This window comes from Taudactylus pleione, unplaced genomic scaffold (assembly GCF_031769625.1).
Source record: "Taudactylus pleione unplaced genomic scaffold, aTauple2 ptg000634l, whole genome shotgun sequence".
In the NCBI taxonomy this organism is placed as follows: domain Eukaryota; kingdom Metazoa; phylum Chordata; class Amphibia; order Anura; family Myobatrachidae; genus Taudactylus; species Taudactylus pleione.
The window spans coordinates 2583067-2608009 of NW_028285036.1; the positions used below are offsets into that span (position 1 = coordinate 2583067).

The 24943-nt window shown below is 48.0% G+C and overlaps 1 protein-coding gene across 1 annotated transcript; it reads left to right on the forward strand.

Annotated features, from left to right (window-relative positions):
* Positions 1 to 21471: 21471 nt before the first annotated feature.
* LOC148479181 (E3 ubiquitin/ISG15 ligase TRIM25-like) lies at positions 21472 to 23092 on the forward strand. Its single transcript, XM_088454819.1, has one exon. The coding sequence runs from the start codon at positions 21472 to 21474 to the stop codon at positions 23050 to 23052; it is 1581 nt and encodes a 526-aa protein (XP_088310945.1). The 3' UTR covers positions 23053 to 23092.
* Positions 23093 to 24943: the final 1851 nt, after the last annotated feature.

Consider the following 24943-nt stretch of genomic DNA (forward strand, 5'->3'; position numbering starts at 1 on the left):
GTATATAGAGGTTCATTTTAAAATCAACAATACTCTGCTGATTAAGTGGCTGTGTCCAGAGACTCACAAGTGGCTGTGCTGGTAATGTGACTGTATAGGGGGCACACTGCACACTGATGTATGCTGCACTATACTCTGCTGATTATGTGCTGTGACCAGAGACTCACTAGTGGCTGTGCTGGTAATGTGACTGTGTATAGGGGGCACACTGCATGCTGATGTATGCTGCGCTATACTCTGCTGATTAAGTGGCTGTGTCCAGAGACTCCCAAGTGGCTGTGCTGGTAATGTGACTGTGTATAGGGGGCACACTGCACGCTGATGTATGCTGCGCTATACTCTGCTGATTATGTGCTGTGTCCAGAGACTCACAAGTGTCTGTGCTGGTAATGTGACTGTGTATAGGGGGCACACTGCACGCTGATGTATGCTGCACTGTACTCTGCTGATTAAGTGGCTGTGTCCAGAGACTAACAAGTGGCTGTGCTGGTAAAGTGGCTGTATAGGGGGCACACTGCACGCTGATGTATGCTGCGCTATACTCTGCTGATTAAGTGGCTGTGTCCAGAGACTCACAAGTGGCTGTGCTGGTAAAGTGACTGTGTATAGGGGGCACACTGCACGCTGATGTATGCTGCACTATACTCTGCTGATTATGTGCTGTGACCAGAGACTGACAAGTGGCTGTGCTGGTAAAGTGACTGTGTATAGGGGGAACACTGCACGCTGATGTATGCTGCGCTATACTCTGCTGATTAACTGGCTGTGTCCAGAGACTCACAAGTGGCTGTGCTGGTAAAGTGACTGTATAGGGGGCACACTGCATGCTGATGTATGCTGCGCTATACTCTGCTGATTAAGTGGCTGTGTCCAGAGACTCACAAGTGGCTGTGCTGGTAAAGTGACTGTGTATAGGGGGCACACTGCACGCTGATGTATGCTGCACTATACTCTGCTGATTATGTGCTGTGACCAGAGACTGACAAGTGGCTGTGCTGGTAATGTGACTGTGTATAGGGGGCGCACTGCACGCTGATGTATGCTGCATTATACTCTGCTGATTAAGTAGCTGTGTCCAGAGACTCACAAGTGGCTGTTCTGGTAATGTGACTGTGTATAGGGGCACACTGCACGCTGATGTATGCTGCATTATACTCTGCTGATTAAGTAGCTGTGTCCAGAGACTCACAAGTGGCTGTTCTGGTAATGTGACTGTGTATAGGGGGCACACTGCATGCTGATGTATGCTGCACTATACTCTGCTGATTATGTGCTGTGTCCAGAGACTCACAAGTGGCTGTGCTGGTAATGTGACTGTGTATAGGGGGCACACTGCACACTGATGTATGCTGCACTATACTCTGCTGATTAAGTAGCTGTGTCCAGAGACTCACAAGTGGCTGTGCTGGTAATGTGACTGTGTATAGGGGGCACTCTGCACGCTGATGTATGCTGCATTATACTCTGCTGATTAAGTAGCTGTGTCCAGAGACTCACAAGTGGCTGTGCTGGTAATGTGACTGTGTATAGGGGGCACACTGCACGCTGATGTATGCTGCACTATACTCTGCTGATTATGTGCTGTGACCAGAGACTCACTAGTGGCTGTGCTGGTAATGTGACTGTGTATAGGGGGCACACTGCATGCTGATGTATGCTGCGCTATACTCTGCTGATTAAGTGGCTGTGTCCAGAGACTCCCAAGTGGCTGTGCTGGTAATGTGACTGTGTATAGGGGGCACACTGCACGCTGATGTATGCTGCGCTATACTCTGCTGATTATGTGCTGTGTCCAGAGACTCACAAGTGTCTGTGCTGGTAATGTGACTGTGTATAGGGGGCACACTGCACGCTGATGTATGCTGCACTGTACTCTGCTGATTAAGTGGCTGTGTCCAGAGACTAACAAGTGGCTGTGCTGGTAAAGTGGCTGTATAGGGGGCACACTGCACGCTGATGTATGCTGCGCTATACTCTGCTGATTAAGTGGCTGTGTCCAGAGACTCACAAGTGGCTGTGCTGGTAAAGTGACTGTGTATAGGGGGCACACTGCACGCTGATGTATGCTGCACTATACTCTGCTGATTATGTGCTGTGACCAGAGACTGACAAGTGGCTGTGCTGGTAAAGTGACTGTGTATAGGGGGAACACTGCACGCTGATGTATGCTGCGCTATACTCTGCTGATTAACTGGCTGTGTCCAGAGACTCACAAGTGGCTGTGCTGGTAAAGTGACTGTATAGGGGGCACACTGCATGCTGATGTATGCTGCGCTATACTCTGCTGATTAAGTGGCTGTGTCCAGAGACTCACAAGTGGCTGTGCTGGTAAAGTGACTGTGTATAGGGGGCACACTGCACGCTGATGTATGCTGCACTATACTCTGCTGATTATGTGCTGTGACCAGAGACTGACAAGTGGCTGTGCTGGTAATGTGACTGTGTATAGGGGGCGCACTGCACGCTGATGTATGCTGCATTATACTCTGCTGATTAAGTAGCTGTGTCCAGAGACTCACAAGTGGCTGTTCTGGTAATGTGACTGTGTATAGGGGCACACTGCACGCTGATGTATGCTGCATTATACTCTGCTGATTAAGTAGCTGTGTCCAGAGACTCACAAGTGGCTGTTCTGGTAATGTGACTGTGTATAGGGGGCACACTGCATGCTGATGTATGCTGCACTATACTCTGCTGATTATGTGCTGTGTCCAGAGACTCACAAGTGGCTGTGCTGGTAATGTGACTGTGTATAGGGGGCACACTGCACACTGATGTATGCTGCACTATACTCTGCTGATTAAGTAGCTGTGTCCAGAGACTCACAAGTGGCTGTGCTGGTAATGTGACTGTGTATAGGGGGCACTCTGCACGCTGATGTATGCTGCATTATACTCTGCTGATTAAGTAGCTGTGTCCAGAGACTCACAAGTGGCTGTGCTGGTAATGTGACTGTGTATAGGGGGCACACTGCACGCTGATGTATGCTGTGCTATACTCTGCTGATTAAGTGGCTGTGTCCAGAGACTCACAAGTGGCTGTGCTGGTAATGTGACTGTGTATAGGGGGCACACTGCATGCTGATTTATGCTGCGCTATACTCTGCTGATTAAGTGGCTGTGTCCAGAGACTCACAAGTGGCTGTGCTGGTAATGTGACTGTGTATAGGGGGCACACTGCATGCTGATTTATGCTGCGCTATACTCTGCTGATTAAGTGGCTGTGTCCAGAGACTCACAAGTGACTGTGCTGGTAATGTGACTGTGTATAGGGGGCACACTGCACGCTGATGTATGCTGCGCTATACTCTGCTGATTTAAGTGGCTGTGACCAGAGACTCACAAGTGTCTGTGCTGGTAAAGTGACTGTGTATATGGGGCACACTGCACACTGATGTATGCTCCAGACTCACAAGTGGCTGTGTGTACAAAAATAAAAAGTTTAAAAAAGTAAAAAAAAATTTTCAAGAAAGTTAAAAGTTTAAAAGGGAAAAAAAGATAAAATACGTATTTTTGGTGCTATACCCCACTGTGTATACAGGCACCATGACTCCTCGGGCTGTACCCCACTGTGTATACAAGTACTGTGAGTCCTTGGGCCATAGCCCACTGTGTATACAAGTACTGTGACTCTGCAGGCTATAGCCCACTGTGTATACAAGCACTGTGACTCCTTAGGCCGTAGCCCACTGTGCATACAAGCACCGTGACTCCTTGGGCCTTAGCCCTCTGTGTATACAAGCACCATGACTCCTTGGGCCTTAGCCCTCTGTGTATGAAATCACAGTGACTCCTTGGGCAGTAGCCCTCTGTGTATAAAAGCACTGTGACTCCTTGAGCAGTAGCCCTCTTTGTATAAAAGCATTGTGACTTCTTGGGCCTTAGCCCTCTGTGTATACAAGCACCGTGACTCCTTGGGCCTTAGCCCACTGTGTATACAAGCACAGTGACTCCTTGGGCCTTAGCCCTGTGTATTAAAGCACTGTGACTCCTTGGGCAGTAGCCCTCTGTGTATACAAGCACCGTGACTCCATGGGCAGTAGCCCTCTGTGTATAAAAGCACAGTGACTCCTTGAGCAGTATCCCTCTGTGTATACAAGCACCGTGACTCCTTGGGCAGTAAGCCCTTTGTGTATACAAGCACCGTGACTCCTTGGGCAGTAGCCCTCTATGTATACAAGCACTGTGACTCATTGGGCAGTAGCCCACTGTGTATAAAAGCACAGTAACTCCTTGGGCCTTAGCACTCTGTGTATAAAAGCACTGTAACTCCTTGGGCCTTAGCCCTCTGTGTATACAAGCACCGTGACTCCTTGGGCAGTATCCCTCTGTGTATACAAGCACCGTGACTCCTAGGGCAGTAAGTCCTCTGTGTATACAAGCACCGTGACTCCTTGGGCAGTATCCCTATGTGTATACAAGCACCGTGACTCCTTGGGCAGTAAGCCCTTTGTGTATACAAGCACCGTGACTCCTTGGGAAGTAGCCCTCTATGTATACAAGCACTGTGACTCATTGGGCAGTAGCCCACTGTGTATAAAAGCACCGTGACTCCTTGGGCCTTAGCCCTCTTTGTATACAAGCACTGTGACTCCTTGGGCATTGAGGTTATTAATACTCTAGGAACAAAAAAGCCCAAATGATGTGATTTTGGCTCTTTTTGGCAATTTTGTAATTGTAAAAAATCCAAATCCAAAACCAGTTACGGCAGGTTTGGCAAATCCAAAGCCATATGATGAATCAGAGCCAAATCCAATCCAGCAAAAATGGTCTGGTGCACATCCCTAATATAAATAAGGTCTGGAGCCAGATTTCTGCTTATACAGCTACACCAATACCACACTGCTTACTATTCAGGCTTGGACTGGGCTGCCGGGGATTCGGGGTATTCCCCGGTGGGCCCCGCTGCATCATAGCCACGCACTCTATAGCCAGAGGGCGTGGCCTATCGCTGGTCACTAGCTTGTCACTAACACACTTGGTTGCGGGTGGCAGGTGAGTGAGTGCAGTGGGTGGCAGTCTCACTGGCACTGTCTGCACCAGCCCACCACCACTGATTCCAATTTCTGGATTCGGAGGTGCCGGTGACGTCACGCGGGGGGAGCGGGGGGATGGGCTTGTAGCGAGGAGTCTGGACCCAGTGCTGCTGCAGGAAGGGGTGGAATCACCCTCCCAAGCTGTTGCAGGGGGAGGTGGGGATGGATCCTGGAAGCACCCAGCCTGTCGCAGGGGGGAGGTTGAGCAGGATGCTAGCAGCAGCTAAACTGCTGCAGGGGGAGGTGGAGTAGGCTGGAAGAGCCCAGGCTGCTTCAGGGAGGTGGAGGAGGCAGAAACAGGAAATGTTGAGATACACAGAGACCACGTGACACAGAGGAGCCTGGCTCCGCCCCCTCCTCTCTATGGACTGCAGTTAGTGCTTTCCTTCCCCTGCACAGCTGCCTGCTCTAAGTGCTCTCTATCATAGTGAGTGAGAGTCTGGCTGGTGGCTGCTGTACATCATGCAGCATGCTTCATCTCTCCTTCCAGGAAATGTCTCCAGTCACCTGCCCTGAGCATGGCTGCAGGTAACTAAGTAGAATAAACAATAATGTGTGACCCAAATCCTCCCCCCCACATTTTCCTGTATGTGTATCAGGGCTGGATTATGGTTTGTGGGGGCCCAGGGCAACAACATACTTGTGGGGCCCCCAGTGTGGTGAGCCTGGCTGAGGGTCTGTGTGCATGACTCAGGAGAGCTGCGGTAGGCACTGCCCGGCATGTCAGTACTGTATACTTACTGGTTAGTGGGTGGAGGCGGAGCACTGCAGAGGATCTCCATCTCCTCTTTTTCATAAGTTCAGCGAATCCGTTTCCTCCGCCGGGCCCAGGACTTGACCACTGAAGTAGAGCAGCAGCAGTGGGGAAAGCACTTCAGAGCCTACGGGCACTTCTGTCATCAGCCCCGAGCGGCAAGATATGCGGCCATCCCTGAGCACGGAGTCTGTGAAGGGCTGTGTGCTGCTGTGGCCTCTCTGCCGATATGTTCACTGGCCGCTGCAGCTGAGAACCGGGGTGGGGACCAGCGCACCAAACTACTGAGCCACGGAGGTGAACTGGAGTGCGGGCAGCGAAATGCTGTTCTGCCATCCAGTAAACTTCTCTTTGGGATCACTGTGTGGGGGCCCACTATGTGTGGTGGCCCAGGGATGACCGCCACTGTCGCCCCCCCTATAATCTGGCCTTGATGTGTATATGTAAATGTATGTATACAATGTATGTGTATATGGAAATGGTTACAGGATGCCGGCGCTTGGGCTATAGGTGTCAAAATTCAGACGTCGGCATCCTGACAAGGTTAGGCAGAGCCGACACAGGCTAATGCCTAGGGGCATTCCAAGCCTAGGACAGGCGGAGATTTGGGGCACCTGGACGGCGGCTCTGGTGACAGCAACTAAAATGGGCTCTGGTCCGGCAGACCTATCGGCGATTCAGCCAGTGCACGGCACCAGGGCCCGCCGCTATGAAGGGGCCCACAGCCGGCCGCACCAGACAGGTACTAATAATGAGTCAGACTGACTCATTATAGTACACTGCCAGCCGTGGGCCGCAATGAAGAGGGAGAAGGAGGCGGGCCGTCGCCGTCGCAAAAAAAGAAAACGGAAGAGAAACCCTGCCAGCCCTGAGCCCAGCACAGCTAAACCAGCCCTGTGACCTGTGTGCGTGTCCTGCCTTACCTGCTCCTGGTAAATGATATATTTATATTGTATCTGTGTGTGTCTCTCTCATACTGAAATGGGGTAGATGTACGAAGCCTAGAAGTGGTACCAGCACAGGTTATGTACGCTGATTCCGCTTCTACCCGATGTATGATCGGGGGTCTGGGCGGTAAATGACAGGGGCACTATGCATTTTTTTCAATGTGGGAAATGTATATGATTTTCTTTTTCCTATATGAGGCTAATGTGTTTTTTTTCCAGTGGGGACAATGTATTCGATTTTTTTTTCCAGTGTCGGGCAATGGGCCTGATTCAGACCCACTCGCAAGCGGCTGTATTCCTACCCTCTATCTCCCATCTCTCCCTATTCCTACCCTCTATCTCCCCCTATTCCTACCCTCTATCTCCCAGCTCCCCCTATTCCTACCCTCTATCTCCCATCTCTCCCTATTCCTACCCTCTATCTCCCATCTCCCCCTATTCCTACCCTCTATCTCCCATCTCTCCCTATTCCTACCCTCTATCTCCCATCTCTCCCTATTCCTACCCTCTATCTCCCATCTCTCCCTATTCCTACCCTCTATCTCCCATCTCCCCCTATTCCTACCCTCTATCTCCCATCTCCCCCTATTCCTACCCTCTATCTCCCATCTCTCCCTATTCCTACCCTCTATCTCCCATCTCTCCCTATTCCTACCCTCTATCTCCCATCTCCCCCTATTCCTACCCTCTATCTCCCATCTCTCCTTATTCCTACCCTCTATCTCCCATCTCTCCCTATTCCTACCCTCTATCTCCCCCTATTCCTACCCTCTATCTCCCAGCTCCCCCTATTCCTACCCTCTATCTCCCATCTCTCCCTATTCCTACCCTCTATCTCCCATCTCTCCCTATTCCTACCCTCTATTTTCCATCTCTCCCTATTCCTACCCTCTATCTCCCATCTCCCCCTATTCCTACCCTCTATCTCCCATCTCCCCATATTCCGACCCTCTATCTCCCATCTCCCCCTATTCCTACCCTCTATCTCCCATCTCTCCATATTCCTACCCTCTATCTCCCATCTCCCCCTATTCCTACCCTCTATCTCCCATCTCTCCCTATTCCTACTCTCTATTTTCCATCTCTCCCTATTCCTACCCTCTATCTCCCATCTCCCCCTATTCCTACCCTCTATCTCCCATCTCCCCCTATTACTCCCCTCTATCTCCCATCTCTCCCTATTCCTACCCTCTATCTTCCATCTCCCCCTATTCCTACCCTCTATCTCCCATCTCCCCCTCTTCCTACCCTCTATCTCCCATCTCCCCCTATTCCTACCCTCTATCTCCCATCTCTCCCTATTCCTACCCTCTATCTCCCATCTCCCCCTATTCCTACCCTCTATCTCCCATCTCCCCCTATTCCTACCCTCTATCTCCCATCTCTCCCTATTCCTACCCTCTATCTCCCATCTCCCCCTATTCCGACCCTCTATCTCCCATCTCCCCCTATTCCTACCCTCTATCTCCCATCTCTCCATATTCCTACCCTCTATCTCCCATCTCCCCCTATTCCTACCCTCTATCTCCCATCTCTCCCTATTCCTACCCTCTATTTTCCATCTCTCCCTATTCCTACCCTCTATCTCCCATCTCCCCCTATTCCTACCCTCTATCTCCCATCTCCCCCTATTACTCCACTCTTTCTCCCATCTCTCCCTATTCCTACCCTCTATCTCCCATCTCCCTCTATTCCTACCCTCTATCTCCCATCTCCCCCTATTCCTACCCTCTATCTCCCATCTCCCCCTATTCCTACCCTCTATCTCCCATCTCTCCCTATTCCTACCCTCTATCTCCCATCTCCCCCTATTTCTACCCTCTATCTCCCATCTCCCCCTATTCCTACCCTCTATCTTTCATCTCTCCCTATTCCTACCCTCTATCTCCCATCTCCCCCTATTCCAACCCTCTATCTCCCATCTCCCCCTATTCCTACCCTCTATCTTCCATCGGAATCAGTATGATTTACCACAAGCCGCATGGCCAGCGGTTAAAATTCCGACAGCGTCTGCCCGGCAAGGGTGAAAATGCTGATCGTCAAATGGTAAGTATTTCCTAACCCTCTACCCCCCCCTAACCCTAACCCTCCCTAAGGGGTGCCTCACCCTAACCTCCCCCCCAAGTGCCTAACCCTAATCCCCCCTCTAAGTGCCTAAACGTAAACCCTCCCGCCTAACCCTAACCCCTCTAAGTGCCTAAAGGTAACCTAACCCTCCCTCGTAACCCTCGTAAACCTAACACTCCCGCCTAACCCCCTCTAAGTGCCTAAACGTAAACCCCCCCGCCACCTAAACTTAAACCTAACGCCTAACCCTAACCTCCCCCTGGGTGTGCCTAACCCTAGCCCCCCTTCCCCTAACCTGACCCTAACCTCCCAGCGGGGTGCCTAACCCTAAGTCCCCCCCGTGAGCCCTAAACCTAACCCTCCATCCCCCGCGGCTGTTCGCGCCCGGCGCCCAGCATCCCTTCGATCAGGATGCTGGGCGCAGGTCTCCTGGCGTAGGTAAAATGAAAGGCGTCAAGATCCCTTGACGGGATTAAGCAGTCAGGAAGCCGACGGTCGGCATTGCGTTCACCGGCTTCCCGACTGCTTCCCATCCCATCTCCCCCTATTCCTCCTCTCTCTCCCAGCTCCCCCTCTTTCTCCTATTGGCTCAATTCAATGCAACACGTATTAAATAGCGCCAGGAATGAGCTCCCGGAGCTATTAAATTCTGCGCGTTGTTAGGTCGAAGAATGCCCTTCTCTCACCCCTCACGCCTTAAACAGGGTGTTTATTCGTGAGAACGGGCATTCTCCGACTAAACTTCCCGGCGCAATGCTGTTTTCTCTACGCTAAGGGCACTTTTGTCGGATTTTTGCTTGCATCACAGGAGAGATGCGAGAAGAAATCCTTAGTCGGGCTTAGCAGCATTCTGAATTGAATAGCTCCGGGAGCTCATTACTGGCACTATTCAATTCGTGTTGAATTGAATCGAGTCCAATGTCTCTCTCGGCTTGCCCTCTTTCTCCTAAGACTTTCCTGTCTCCCCACTCTTTCTCCCAGCTTCCCCTCTTTCTCCTATGTCTTTCCCATCTCCCCCTATTTCTCCTCTCTCTCCCATCTCCCCCTATTCCTCCTCTCACTCCCAGCTTCCCCTCTTTCTCCTATGTCTCTCCCATCTCCCCCTATTCCTCCTCTCTCTCCCAGCTTCCCCTCTTTCTCCTATGTCTCTCCCATCTCCCCCTATTCCTTCTCTCTTTCCCAGGTTCCCCTCTTTCACTTATGTCTCTCATCTCCCCCTATTCATCCTCTCTCTCCCAGCTTCCCCTCTTTCTCCTATGTCTCTCCCGTCTCCCCCTATTCCTCCTCTCACTCCCAGCTTCTCCTGTTTCTCCTATGTCTCTCCCATCTCCCCCTATTCCTCCTCTCTCTCCCAGCTTCCCCAGTTTCTCCTATGTCTCTCCCATCTCCCCCTATTCCTCCTCTCACTCCCAGCTTCCCCTGTTTCTCCTATGTCGCTCCCATCTCCCCCTATTCCTCCTCTCTCTCCCAGCTTCCCCTGTTTCTCCTATGTCTCTCCCATCTCCCCCTATTCCTCCTCTCTCTCCCAGCTTACCTTCTTTCTACTATGTCTCTCTCGGCTTCCCCTATTCCTCCTCTCTCTCGTCTTTCCCTATTCCTTCCTACTCTCTCCTAGCTCCCTTCTCCTATGTCTTTCCCAGCCTCCCCAATTCCTTCTCTCTCTCCCGGCTTCCCCTATTCCTTCTTTCTCTCCCTGCTCACCCTGTTTCTCCTATGTCTCTCTAGCTTCCACAATTCCTCCTCTCTTTCTCTCGTGTCAACCTGTTCCTTCACTCTCTCGTGACTCCCGGTTCAACCTAAACCTTCTCTTTCTCTCCTGACTCTCCCTATTTTTTCTGTCTCTCTTCCCACTCCCCATATTTCTCCTATGTCTCTCCTGACTCCCCATATTCTCTCTCTACCCCTGTTCCTCCTATTCCTCCTCTCTCTCTCCTGGCTCTCCCTACTTCTCCTATGTTTGGTCCTCTCTTTCCTTCTCTCTCCCCAGCTGCCCAAATTTCTCCTCTTTTTTTCTGCAGGAGAAAGGGCACTACTGTGTGATGTAAAATGAATAAGGGACACTACTGTGCAGTGTAGTATGATGAAGGGATACTACCATGTGGTGTAATGTGACTAAGGGACACTACTGTGCAGTGTAGTATGATGAAGGGATACTACCATGTGGTGACACTACTGTGTGACGTAATGTGACTATGGGGCACTACCGTGTGACGTAATGTGAAAAAGGGACACTACTGTGTGATGTAATGTGAAAAAGGGACACTACTGTGTGACGGAATGTTTAAAAAATGACACTACTGTGTGGCGTATCGTGAAAAATTAGGTGGCTACGCCCCTTCCCAGCAAGGTCACTCCTGAATTTTTTTGCCGAAGGCAGGCGCTCTCCGTGCTACCCCTATGGATGGCGGCACACATGCTCTTTTCTCAAAATGTGTAGTTGCGGCTCTGCTTTGGTGTCCACAGATGTGTCCTCTGCGTTCAGCACCCCTTCCCTAAAAAGTCCTACAGTGAACACTATCTAATTTTCTACAGCTGCTAAACTAGGGCTTAGGGAAAATGCCCTCCCCTTTCTTTTGTGTATGACCTACACCAGTGCAGTGCCAGCTTTACCCATAGACATCTGTTTGAATCTGTCTGGTGGGAAAGAAAATCTGGTCCATTTTCCAGCGTCTGGGAGCAAATTTCTATTGTTATTTGCTCCCATACATTCCCAGATTTTCTGTCTCACCACACGAATTGGACAGATATATCTATAGGTGTGTACACAGCTTAACAGAACCAACACAATACCAAATGTTTGACTCCCCTGCAGGATGTGCTCTGTTGTATGTATTTTAATAGAGATTGATGTGTACTTGTCTGTTGTTCTGATATTAATTATATATGTAAGAGCATAGACTAAGAAGTGGGAGGGGTCAGGAATAGTTAGGGGAGGAGTCTATGCCAGGAGTCAGATGCTGACGCAAGGTGGGCCTGTGTGCTCTTTAAATGCCAGGGCCTATTTTTAGTCCCAGTCCGGCCCTGCACAAGTGTGTACCCAGCTTAAGTCAGCTCAGCATAAGTGAGGGGTGCTGTGTGCTGGCCGGGTGATGGGTGCTGCTGCTCTGCTGGATGAGGATTGCTGTGGGCGAATGTTTCTGGCTGCTGCTGTGATCTGCGCTGCTTGAAGAGGGGTGCTGGGATAGAACTACTGCTAGGGGGCACCAGCCAAAATTTTGCCTAGGGCATCAAATTGGTTAGGGCCGACTCTGAGGTTAGGATATCGACACCTGTCGGTAGGTGTCCTACTCCTAACCCTCTCCCTCTCTCTACCCCTAACCCTCCCTCCCTGGTGCCTGAACCTAAGCTTCCCCCTAGTGCCTAAACCTAAACTCCCTGCATCCTAACCCTCCCCCTAGTGCCTAACCCTCCCCCCAACCCCGCTACTTACCTTCGGGATGATGGCCCAGGATTCTGACAGGTGTCGGTATTCCGGTGTGGGTATTCTAAGCGCCGGCATCCCCTGCGCCGGGATGCTGAACGTATCCCTGTGTATAGTACTATGTACATGTGTGTATGTGTATTCTAGGTATATGTATGTATGTATTTATGCTCTGTATGTGTATACTATATATACGTACACTATATACAAGTATTTTTACTATGTTTGTGTACACTGTGTATGTGTGTGTGTATATATATATATATATATATATATATATAAATAAACACACAGGATCCGGCGCTCTAGATAACGTTATTGGTAAACACCATACTCCGTTTCCCTCTTCTCACCCCAACATCCGCAATAGCCAGGAAGGCAGCACTCAGAGGTTTGTAATCCAGTAGTAAAAAGGGTGCTTTAATTCAATGTTTCTGGGATGTGCTTCTCTTCCTCAAGATTTGAGGAAGGGGAGCACATCCCCGAAACTTTTCATTAAAAGCACTTTTTTTTTTTTACTGGATTCAACTGGGGGCGAGAAAAATCGTGCACCTGTGAGGTTTTTCCTGCAGGTGCGGGATTTTTGCTATTCAATTAGGTGCGGGATTTTCTCTTTTTTGAACGTCAGGAGGTTTATATTCTCGCACCTCCAGTCTGATTTTTTCTAAAATCGTTAATTTTAGGAAAAATCGGTGGGACTTGCTCTGGGACCCCGGCAGCACCCCCCTGGGGACTAATTAAGCAATTTGAAGTTTCCAATTAGCTTAATTAGTCCTTGAATGCTTACCTTCTGCGGCGCTGTCTTCTGCAGAAGGGTCAGTATGTGTGAGTGCTTGTTAGTGTTTGTAAGTGTGTAGGAGTGAGTGTATGTGTGTATGAGTATTGTGTGTGTGACCCCCGGTGAGTGCCCCCCAAAGTCTGTGTGCCCCCCTGGAATAGGCACTGGGAGGACTACATCTCCCAGCAGCCCTTGCCCCTCCCACCAGCCACTGGAGCCTCACAGCAGCCCCCTGTCCAGTGAGGACACCGGGAGCCGCGGAGACCCCCGGGCAGGTAAGTGTAGAATTATAGTTTTAATGCGGCGTGGGGTTTTCATAACTGAAATCTCCACAATCACTTTTTTTAAATTGGATACCGAGGGTATCGGGAGCGCACATATCCGCGGTAATCCAAAATTGGCGCAAGGTTTTCTCCTCGCTTAACCTTGCACCCAATATATATATAATAACAACCAGGAAGGCGGCACTAGGAGACTTGGAATCCATTAACAAAAGGTGCTTTTCTTTTTTTCACTGGATTCTAAGGCCCTGATTCAGACCCACTTGCAATTGGGCGTACGTACGTTCGGCGTACGTAAAAAAATATTTAAATTCAAGCACTCGCTCGTATTTTCGTACGCAGCTAAAAATCCGCCCCAAACTCAGCCGACCCCTCCTCTAACTAACGAGCGTGCCAAATAGCGAGCGTACATCCCCGAAATGGCTTGAAGGGAACGCACGCACAAGTACAAACCGGAAGTGGGACTGTCAGATTCCGATTACCTGCTCGTTTTTTCTGCCTACCTCCCTCAATCGTATCATGCCAATCAATGTATCAATTAGCTTAATTGTTTTTTTTTTTCAACACAATGCAATAAACTTTAATCTTGTCCGTGTTTGTGTTTGCTCGCAGAATACGTACGGCTGAAACCTTCGCTTTTATGGTTCAAAAGACATGTTAGCCCCAATTAAACAATTGTTCTATTTGTTTGTATCCCCACAAATTTTCTGTGGTTCATTTCTTTATTTAAATTTGCTTACGCATGTCACTGCATCAAGCCTATCATAACTCTCAAGAGATTTGTGGCCCTGTCGAACACATGACTCATACACTAACCAATAGAATTTGTCCTGTTAATTTCCCAAATACATTAGCCAATCAAATTTTTTTGGGGTGCTTTATTAAAAATATTTTTTTAAAAAAACACCATTGCCATCATGAGATCCGCCGCATTCACCAGGCGCGAACTGCTGGTGCTGACGGAGGTGATGGACAGGCGGATCACCAGTCAGCCTCCAACCATCTCAAATAGCCGAAAGCGTTCCGCATATGCGGAGGTACGTCGCCGCCTGCGCTCCTTCGGCTCACGCCGACATATTGGCCAGCTGGAGCGCAGGTGGTCAGACCTGCACCGGCGTACGCCCCGCTTGCTGGCATGCTTTCGCATGCAGATTGCGGAAAGTAAGTTTAATGGACTGTGGTTTTCAAGTTTATCTTGTGGGCCCTAACTGCGTGTGCATGTTTTCATGTCTGTCCTATTGAGTCATTGTAGTCATATCTGCATGTGCATGTTTTCATGTCTGTCCTATTTAGTCATTGTTTTTTTTTTTATTTGTTTTTTTTTTATTTTGGATTCCTGTTGAAACTAACCACAATATTTTTTTCATTTTTTAGGGGCACAGCAAAGACTACGGCGTCATCGCCAGACAAGACGCCGGTCCCGGCCCCTCTCTCCAACCCCCAATTCCTCAATTACCCCCTCCTCCCAAGACCCTGTGGCTGAGATTTCAGGTCTACTTCCCCTCCAGCCCAATTCCCCCTCTCCTCCATCCGTCCCTCCTCCAAATACCCCCTCCCAGGATTCGTCAAACACCCTGCCCCTAGGTTTGGGGAATGTAGCCACCTCCGAGGTGGTCCAGGGAGTGGCTTCTGGCTCTGGCGTTTTGGAGAACGGTATGTTTTTTATTTTTATTTTGGGCACCACAAACTGTTTGTATGTAATCATGTGTCATCCCCATTTTTGTTGGCTTTCTGTCGCCTTACGGTATTTTTGGGGGTTGTCTTTACCTGTTCCTGCTGATGTCACCATACACATATCACACCTGTGTGCATTTTTTTAGGGCCCTTGTATTTTTGGCCTAGGACATTTTGGGGTGCTGGCTTTTATCCGTGTAATGTTTTTTTTGGCCACAAGCTTTTAATTTTTGGTTTGCTTGTTTTGTGTTTTTTTAGAATGTTGCTTCATTATAGATTTATTAATCCCCAAACTTTTGTCACCCACAGAGGAACAGAGGCGTCGGGCAGAAATCTGTCATTGTGTGGCTCGTATGCGGGAGCAGGTCACCGGGCTTCTGCAGGGCCTTGACCATCTGTTGGTCCTCCTTAGGAATTAGTTTTTTTTTTTGTTTGTTTTCTAATTGTTTCCTAATAAATCAGTTTTAATTCAAGCTCTGTCTCATGCGTTTTTAGTAAATCCAAGATTCTTTACACTGACATAAGTAGACTCTTCAAGCAAGGATTGCCACAGAATCTCACTACAGATTGTGTGTTGTATTTTGAATGCAAACAGGCACAAGAAACACCTCCCAGTCCCAATGTAATTTTCCTTTTTTGGGGTGGCCAACATGATAGTTTGCAACATTTTTCAGGTTCCTATTAGGTGGCCAATCTGCTTAGGACAATCTTACGAAGGCAACTGATTGTACAGGATTCCTTGGTGTGTTGGTTAGTACCCCGAAAACATATTACATTTTAGCTCCACTTGCTTCATTACTGGGTTACCCCTTAGGTAAAATTAACGTTTGGGAGTTTGTTTACACTTGCTTCTAACGTGCCCAAAAAGGAAACAAATTACACTCTCCAAATATTTATTCACAACAGAAATCAAAATACAAAGTGGTCACTCACAAACAAAACACACAGTGATAATCAGAAATACACCACATACCAAAAACAGGAAACAAACACACAACAAATCAAGAACTGGTTGACGAAGGTCCATGCCCACATGATTTCAAAAATATGGCGTTGCAATATTGGTGTCATAATATATTCCAGAAGTTTCCACATAAAGGTTTTTGAAGGGTAGCAGGAAGTAGTCATCGTAGGAGTGCCAAAGATTATGCAAACAAACAGAAGATGGTGCAAGAATTAATATCAAAAAAGATGAACGCTAAAAAACCGTAACACATTGGGTATACACACTGTTGTTTGGTCAATAATTACCTAAAATATCGGGCCACCACATCAACGCGTATGGCCCCCCCACATACTGACCTCCGACCAACCTCGGGGGGGCCATCCTCAGGTAAGGCATCCTCTGGCTGCATTGGAACACCACTCCTTATGGCGATGTTGTGAAAGATCCCACACAGGACCACAATTTTCGAAACCATATCCGGCAAATACATGAGCTCGCCACCAGAGCGGTGGAGGCATCTGAATCGGCCTTTTAAAAGGCCGATACAGCGCTCCACCACTTGCCTGGTGGCTGTAAGTGCGGTATTAAACTCACTTTGTGGACCTGGTGTGGGAGCCAAATAAGGAGTGAGCAGCCAGGGCATGCAAGGGTATCCACTGTCTCCTGTGAAAAAAAATAGACAACATCAGGATCACTGTGTATCAAGCTTAACATTGTTATGTACTAAAGGTCTCCACTTACCCAGAAGCCACGCATCACCAGCTTGTAGGTTGTTTAATTTTTGCCATATCCCTGATTGCCGGATGACGAAGGAGTCATGTGCACTTCCTGGTAATTTTGCATTCAGGGACAGGATCTGGAGGGAGGCATCACATACCACCATTACATTCAGGGAGTGATAGTGTTTACGGTTGCGAAATATTGCCTCCAGCCGTGCTGGAGGCTGAAGTGGTATGTGAGTACCATCCACAAACCCTATGATGTGTGGGAAGCCAGCTATTTGGTAAAAATTGGCCTTGGCCACACTAAGGGCACCCATATCCAAAGGCATTTTAATAAAATGATGGAGGTGCTTGAAAAGTGCCTCCATCACTGCCCTCAGGATCCTGGAAAAGGAGGATTGTGAGATGCCCGCCACTATTCCCACCGTTTGAAACGATCCTGAGGCACAGAAATGTAACACCGCCATAAATTGCGTAAGTGGTGGTATTGCTGTTGGACTGTCAATTTGCCGCTCAAGATCACTCTCTATTAATGAGAGAGTGTCTATGATGATTTTGGGAGGAAGACGGTAGCGTCTTAAAACCTCATCATCGGGCATTCCAAAAAGGGTGACACGTGTTTGAAATATCTGGGGCCTTGCACGCCTACGATACCTACGCCTGGGACGAGATTGAGGTTGGTCGGCTTCCGGGAGCATGGCCAGAACAATCCGCCCAAGATCAGCCTGAAATGGCAAGATTTGAATGTAAGGCTTTGGACCCACCCCAAAAGAAAATTAAGACCAACTTAGCTTGATGATACCATCCATTGCTGCTTACATGCCGCGGTATTGTCATGATACGTCCAAACTGAAAATAATCCCAAAAATAATTTGAAAAAGTTTAGTCTGTGCATTTATGTTCCTAAATAGGCGAAACACACATTTGGCCAAAGAGCAAAACGACATTGCACACAGTACATCAAAATGGGTTGAAATGTAAGCCAAAAAAGCGAAAGGGCAACCACAAACAATTTTACAGGATTAATAAGCATTTAAAAATGCGCTAATTAGTTCGCCAATACAAGTTAATAAACAAACAGAGAAAAATGCGCTAATTATTTCGCAAATACAAGTCACTATACAAACAGAGAAAAATGAGCTAATTAGTTCGCCAATACGTCACTATACAAACAGAGAAAAATGCGCTAATTAGTTCGCAAATACAAGTTAAAAAATGGGCCAAGAGCAAATATATAAGATTCCAAATCAAAAGGTCTTTGGGTTCGAAATAAAAAAAAACCTAAAAGAGATGAAATTATGGATCAAAAAATTAAAAACAAGAAGAAACACAATGAGACACCAATTGAACCAAAGTTAGACTTCACAAAACTTACCAAATCAAGAAACGAGGCAAAAAAAAAAAAAAAGCGAACGGAAAATCAAAACGCAAATCTAGCAAACAAAATAAACTCCAAACGCCAACTCCTTAATCCGCAAACAAGAAACTCCAACCAAGGTAACCTCCAACAATCCAAAAACGCCACCTCGACTCGAGACACACCAAGCCATAAATAGTGTTTCGTTTCCCGCACAAATTAAGGAGGGATCATAGGAACGCACAATCAATGATGCGGCCGCAAATTAAGGACGCATGTATAAATACGTCACGAAAACACATTTAAATTCTGGTGTATTTCTTGTTTGGACCTCAGACATGGCTACAGACCAGGGAAACAATGGACAAGAGTCAGGCGGTAAGTCTTTCATGCATTTTGTCTCAATGATTAATTTGAAACATAAGATTGGGCAAGTTGTGAATTTGAGAAATCTGAATATTTACACAAATAGGTGAGGAGGATGACATGGAAGAGGCTGCTGGGCCCAGTATTCCGGCCAAAGCTGCCAAAAAAAAAAGGCAGCCACATTTCACAAGAAAGGAGATGGAGGTTTTGATTCAGAAGTGTGTGGACATCCTGCCACAGGCAGACAGGAATATGAGTACAAGCCAGAAGTGGAGAATGTGGGAAGAGGTAGCCGTTGCTGTCAATAGGGTGGGTGATTATGTCCGTCTAGCCCGGGATGTCAAACGGCGGTAAGTAAACACTTGGCCCCCCTAAAAACAAACCCCATTTTAAACAAAGGATAATGGTTTCCATTTTATCCCACAGATGGGCCGACTTCAAATATCGCCTAAAGCAAAAACTTGCGGACAGGGCTAGGCATGCAAGGGGGACAGGTGGGGGTCCCACCCCTGTGTCATTGGAGTTGATGGATTTAGAAGAGCTGGCACAGGGGTGTGTGCAGCCTGTGGAGGTGTTTGGCGTGTCCAACATGGATACGGACATGCCAGACTTTGCGGCTCCTCATGTTGTCCCAGGTAAATCTTGTGATGTCACCAACTCTGAAATGTTAGTGGGCCAATATGTAGATTCTAATGTGAATCTTTTCTCATTTTTCCAAACAGAGACACAGGCGGATGAGTCTGCTCCAGAGGGGAGCCTTGGCCGCCGAATTTCTGCTGGCTCTGCAGGGGAGGAACCAGTACATCCGGCTGAGGACCCTGCAGAAGCCAGTCCAGGGCAATCCCCCTCGCAGGCAGTGGCCCTCCTCACAGAACTCAATTTCAAATCGGATTTCCATACGGAGATTCTGCAGAGGATGGACGCCAGTCTGAGGCCCTGGAGCAAAATGCTGCGGCCAATGTGACCATTGGTCAGGCCCTGGCGGAAAATACCAGGGCCAACATCCGCATCGCCAATGCCCTGGAGCAGCTCGTTCGCCAGCACATGGTGGAGCCGACCTCCCTTCCTGCCGGAACATCAGGATCCTCCACCTCTGGCACAACATCAGCCAATCCTCCAAATGTGCCTAGCCCTGTGCCTAGTCTAGAGGCCACAACATCTGCCTCTGGACAGGCAAGCCCGATGACATCCCGGACCCGGTCTGGCGCCCACCCTCCCCCAGCCAAACGGGTGAAAAAACGGTGAAAGCAATGGCGACTTTTCCCACACTCCTTCTGTGCTTGGCTCATATTCCTTTCTGGTCAAAACTTCCCTCTCCTTTCTTGTGAATTGTTTTTAATTTTGTGTTCTACATTTCATAAATCTTTTATGTTGGCCCAATTATTGTAACTTTGGAAATGAACCCTGCAAAAAAACTTTGCCAAAAATTGATTTTTTTGTGATTTTTTGTTTGAGCAATAAAAAAAAAATACAAAACTGACATTGTATTCTCACATTATTGTCAAAATGGATTACATTTAATCCTGGGCCAAAAGGCACAAACTGGCAAGAACCACATTTTACATGCCCCCCCAAAAAAGGGCTCTTTAAGGAACGTTTCAAATTTAACATAACGAGGCAAATTCAACAGGCCAAAAGAAAAAGGTAAAAACCAAAAAAACATGATGACATTATTGTTACAATAGGCCCTAACCAACAAATTGAGCCCCAAAGAAACTACCACAAATGTACGTAAATTGATTGTGTAATCATCACATTAGCAGCTATGATTTCCACCTGCGTACGCTTTTGTGCTAACACAAAAAACTACTTTCAAAACACATACCAAGCCGGTTTTCGAACCACCACTAATTGCTGTTCAGACCACCCGCGATTAATCGCAGCAACATCGAGGAGTGCCGGGATGGAGGAGAAGGCCATCGCCAATGTGGTCGAGTAAGCCAGACCCTAAGCTGTGCGAGCATTTTGAAGGGAAAGAGGATCATCCAGTGACGTATGAGTCGGTCCGTACACATTTTACGCTCGCATCTGCTAATGTATGTACGCCCCAAAAACGCCTCGCCACGCCTGCGTTTTTCCATCTCCACCCCCGTCAACACCCAAAAACGCCCTGTTCTGTCAATCACATTTGACATGTCACTTTCTGTACGCTATTTGACGAACGAGACCAAAAAAACTCGCAATCTGCCGTACGCACATGCGCAGTGTTACACCGACGCAGGCGCGGTTAGTCAACATCGGAACGCAACGAGCGTAATGCTGTTTGCGAGTGGCTCTGAATGAGGGCCTAAGTCCCTGAGTGCCATCTTCTTGGTTGTGGTATGCATGATTATATATATATACATATATATATATATATATATATATATATATATATATATATATATGTAGCTAACCTAATGGGTTCACCGATTATTGATATTTTAATTAAAGTTGGGGCATGGATTATTGCTAATCTAATAAAAGGGTAATTGAATATTGAATTAGAATAATGTGGGATGACGACACCCCTCCTATTGACGGCCACACATACCAAAGTCTGGCCACGCCCCTTCACCGGGCCCCTGCCATTAAGTTCCCCTGTGGGCCCTTCATGCCCCAGTCCGACACTGTTACTATTCAATCAGAAATTAAACAAACTCGTAAGGCCCCCATACACAGAATGATATACGTGCTGATCCGATGGATTGGTGCTATATTGTGCCGTGTATGGGCACGATATACCTGATATCGTGCTGCGCGCTCCCGCGGGATTGTACATCGCATCCCGAGGTATTCCTGATCTGATCTGGGATGGAATGTACGATCCCATTCAGATGAAGGAGGGGGGAGCCGGCATATTGTGTGGTCTGTGGGGACCACATGATCCGTCTGCTGACGGATCAGCAGTCGCCCTACATGGTGCATCGCACTGTGTATGGGCACCTTTATTTCTGAATTTTCATTATTTCTTATTTATAAAATTGTAACCAATTAACTGTATATTTCAGTAAGTAAACTGTTCCTTTATGTATTACCTCCTGTCCCTTAGTATAACTGAGCCCAGCTTCACTCTGGGGGGAGAACGTATAACACTCTGGTTTCTGTGATTTTCACTTTCATTTTTCTCTCCTGCTGCCAGCGATGGCGTCTGCTGATCTGAGACAGGAGCTGGTCTGTTCCATCTGCCTGAGCCTCTATACAGATCCTGTAACCCTGAGATGTGGTCACAACTTCTGCCTGGACTGTATTGATCGTGTGCTGGATGCTCAGAGGGAATGGTCAGAAGCTTGTACCTGTCCTGAATGCAGAGCAGAGTTCAAGAGGCATCCCGTACTGCAGAAGAACATAACTCTGTGTAACATAGTGGGGAGTTTCCCATCTACTCAGCCAGATCAGGAAGAGACTGGGATATTCTGCACTTACTGCCTTCACTTTCCTGTACCTGCTGCTAAATCCTGTCTGATGTGTGAGGCTTCTATGTGTGATAATCACCTGAGAGTACACAGCAAGTCAGCAGAACATGTCTTATGTGATCCTACCACATCCCTGGGGAACAGGAAATGCTCTATCCATGAGGAGCTCTTCAGATTTTACTGCACTCAGGATGCTGCCTGTATCTGTGTGTCCTGCTGTCTGATTGGGGAGCACAGAGGACATCAGATGGAGTCACTGGATGAGGCCTATAAGAAGAAGAAGGAGAAGCTGAGAAATGTTCTGCAGAAACTGACCACAAAGAGAGAAGAGACAGAGAAAAGAGTCCAGAATCTACAGGTGCGCAGGAGAGAAGTTCAGGAAAATGCAGCTGGTGTAACAGAGACAGTCACTGCCCTGTTTAGAGACATCAGGAGACAGCTGGAAGACCTGGAGAAGAGAGTCCTGAGTGAGATCTCCAGGCAGGAACAGCGCATTTCACTCTCAACCTCTGATCTGATCCAGCAGCTGGAAATAAAGGACGAGCTGTCCAGGAAGATGCGTCACATTGAGGAGCTGTGTAACATGTCTGATCCAGTGACTGTCTTACAGGAACCAGACACAGGTGACTTGTGTGATACTGAGGACACAGAGAGACATGATAATCAGGTCCATGGTGCAGGAGATCTGGATGTGGGTCCCATCTCAGAGACATTACACACATTATCTGATATAATAACAGGTATAAATACAGGGATCTATGTGCAGGAAGCTACATACCTATTACTGGATACAACCACAGCTGGTAATAATATACAGATATCAGGTGACAGGAAAACTGCATCATGGTCACCAAACCAGAGATGCCCCAAAACACCAGAGAGATTTCATTATAATCAGGTAATAAGCACCAGGGGATTCTCCTCAGGGCGACATTACTGGGAAGTGGATGTCAGTAAATCAGGGTGGTGGAGGGTGGGGATGTGTTATCCCAGTATAGACAGGAGAGGTGATCAGTCATACATTGGATATAATAACAAGTCCTGGTGTGTGTATAGGTATAATAATCAGTACTCAATGATACATGACAGTACAAAGAGCCAGTTACCTGACAATATCCCCTGTGACAGAGTGAGGATATACCTGGATTATGAGGCAGGACAGCTGTCCTTTTATTCCCTGTGTGACCCCATCAGACACTTACACACCTATACTGCCGCCCTCACTGAGCCCCTTCATGCTGCATTATGGGTAGGGAGAGAATGCATGATGATATCTTGGGAAGTCAGGGCCTGGTTGAAATTACCATAAGATATCTGCCCAGACACTGGTGACATCACAGAGATAGGAATCTGATTAGGGTAACATTCATCCAATAGAAGGAAGCAGTGGGTGGAGCTACAACTGAATCCTTCTCCCACTGTGACCAGTGTGTCTGGAGTTTTCTAATGTTGATGTGTTAGAAAGTGGTATTAAAAATTTTGGAAGCATTCAGAATGCTGGCGATGAAATCCCGACACCTGTCAGAATCCCGGTGCCGGCATCCAAACTGCTGGAATCCCGAAGGTAAATAGCGGGGTTAGGGGGAGGGTTAGCATTAGGGGTTAGGGTTAGGCACTAGGGGGAGGGTTAGGCACTAGGGGGGAGGTTAGATTCAGGCACCTGGGGGGGAGGGTTAGGAGTAGGGAAAGGGGGAGGGTTAGGATACTAACCGACAGGTGTCGGTATCCTAACCCTGTAGGGATGCCGGCATTGGGATTCTGACTGCCAGGATCCCGAGTGCCGGTATCCCTTATCCAACCCATGTTACCCAAAAAACGGTCATCTCTGTGGGATATCTCCGTCTCTGGCTCACTGAGAGCTGTGATTGGCTGCAATATCTGTCTGTCATCCAGTGTGCAGTTGTCACTGTGGTCAGTGCTACGTTTGCTCCTATTGGCTGTAATATGCACAGGGGTGTATGGGGTGTTTCTATAAATCTCTACCTACTGGGAATTGTAGTATAAGAGCATTCCTTACATAACACAACACAGGCTGTACTACAGCTCCCATCATGCCTTATTACTTATCATCATTAACATGATATATTTTATTTAGATGTCGTGAAACTGATGTGCACTTGTGTTTATATCTTTTTGCTTTTCCCCTGTGTGGGATTATTGCCGATGTTTGCTTGTGTTCCCTTTCTGTTATTGTCTGATGCCTTAATAAACTTTTGATTAAAAAAATATAAGCCTAGACTTGGGGTGCCCTTTATTGGGGGGGGTCCCCAGCTCCCCAGGAATTCCTGGCCTAGGCTGACTAGTGGACAGGGTTGATGCTTCGGCTGGTGGTCCCGGTGAAAGGGCTCCCTTGGCTGTGGCATCAGCCCCCCACTAGAAAGGGTCCGGTGCTGGTTCTGGAATATACAGGGGAACCCTACTAATTTTTGGCCCCTGTATTTACAGAACCAGGACCGACTCAAAGCTCAGTGCTGGTTGTGATTAATACGGGGGACCGTCGTTTGTCCTATGTATTTTGCACAACCAGCACTGGGTCACTAAAAGCCCGGTGCTGGTTGCTTTTTTGGGAGGGGCCACACCGTTTTTTTTTTACACGTTCATTTTTTTTTACACACAGATGCAGGCTTGAATCCTGCATCTGCCGCTGATGCCAGCTACCTCCCCCAGATCCTACTGCCCACCGCCCGTCCCTAGGCCGCTAATGGGTGTCAGCCGCAGCTAATGCCCGCTACCTCCTCCCGGGTCCCGGCCACAGCACACGCCGGCTTCCTTCCCCCCGGCCCAGCCCCCGCTACTGCCCGCAGAGGACAGCCATCTTGTTGCACCCAAGTGAAGCCACAGCGAGTACACCTGCTGAAGGCTCCTACTGAGGCTGCGCAAGAAATTTAAACTTCCTAGCTCTATAATGGCGGATTCGTGAGGTAACTTTCTCAATTATCTGAACCAAAAATGGCCCTACCCTGGAACAATAACTACGTAATAAAAGAAACCCCAAGTCTAAATTTGCCTCCTACCCTGAGTTATGCCTTCCCAAAAATCCCCCTTAGAGAACAGCAAAAAAGTGGACAGTTGGAACTTTAGATTACTCACAAATCCTCATTTTTTATGGTTTTGCCCTGAAATTTGGAATGCAGCACTGAGCAACAGTTCTACCTGCCCATGCCAAATTTCAGCTTGGTATCTCTAATAGCTTTTGAGGT

Bases quoted from the DNA above. Each gene is read 5' to 3' on its own strand.
- LOC148479181 (XM_088454819.1), top strand. From the start codon at position 21,472: ATGGCGTCTGCTGATCTGAGACAGGAGCTGGTCTGTTCCATCTGCCTG.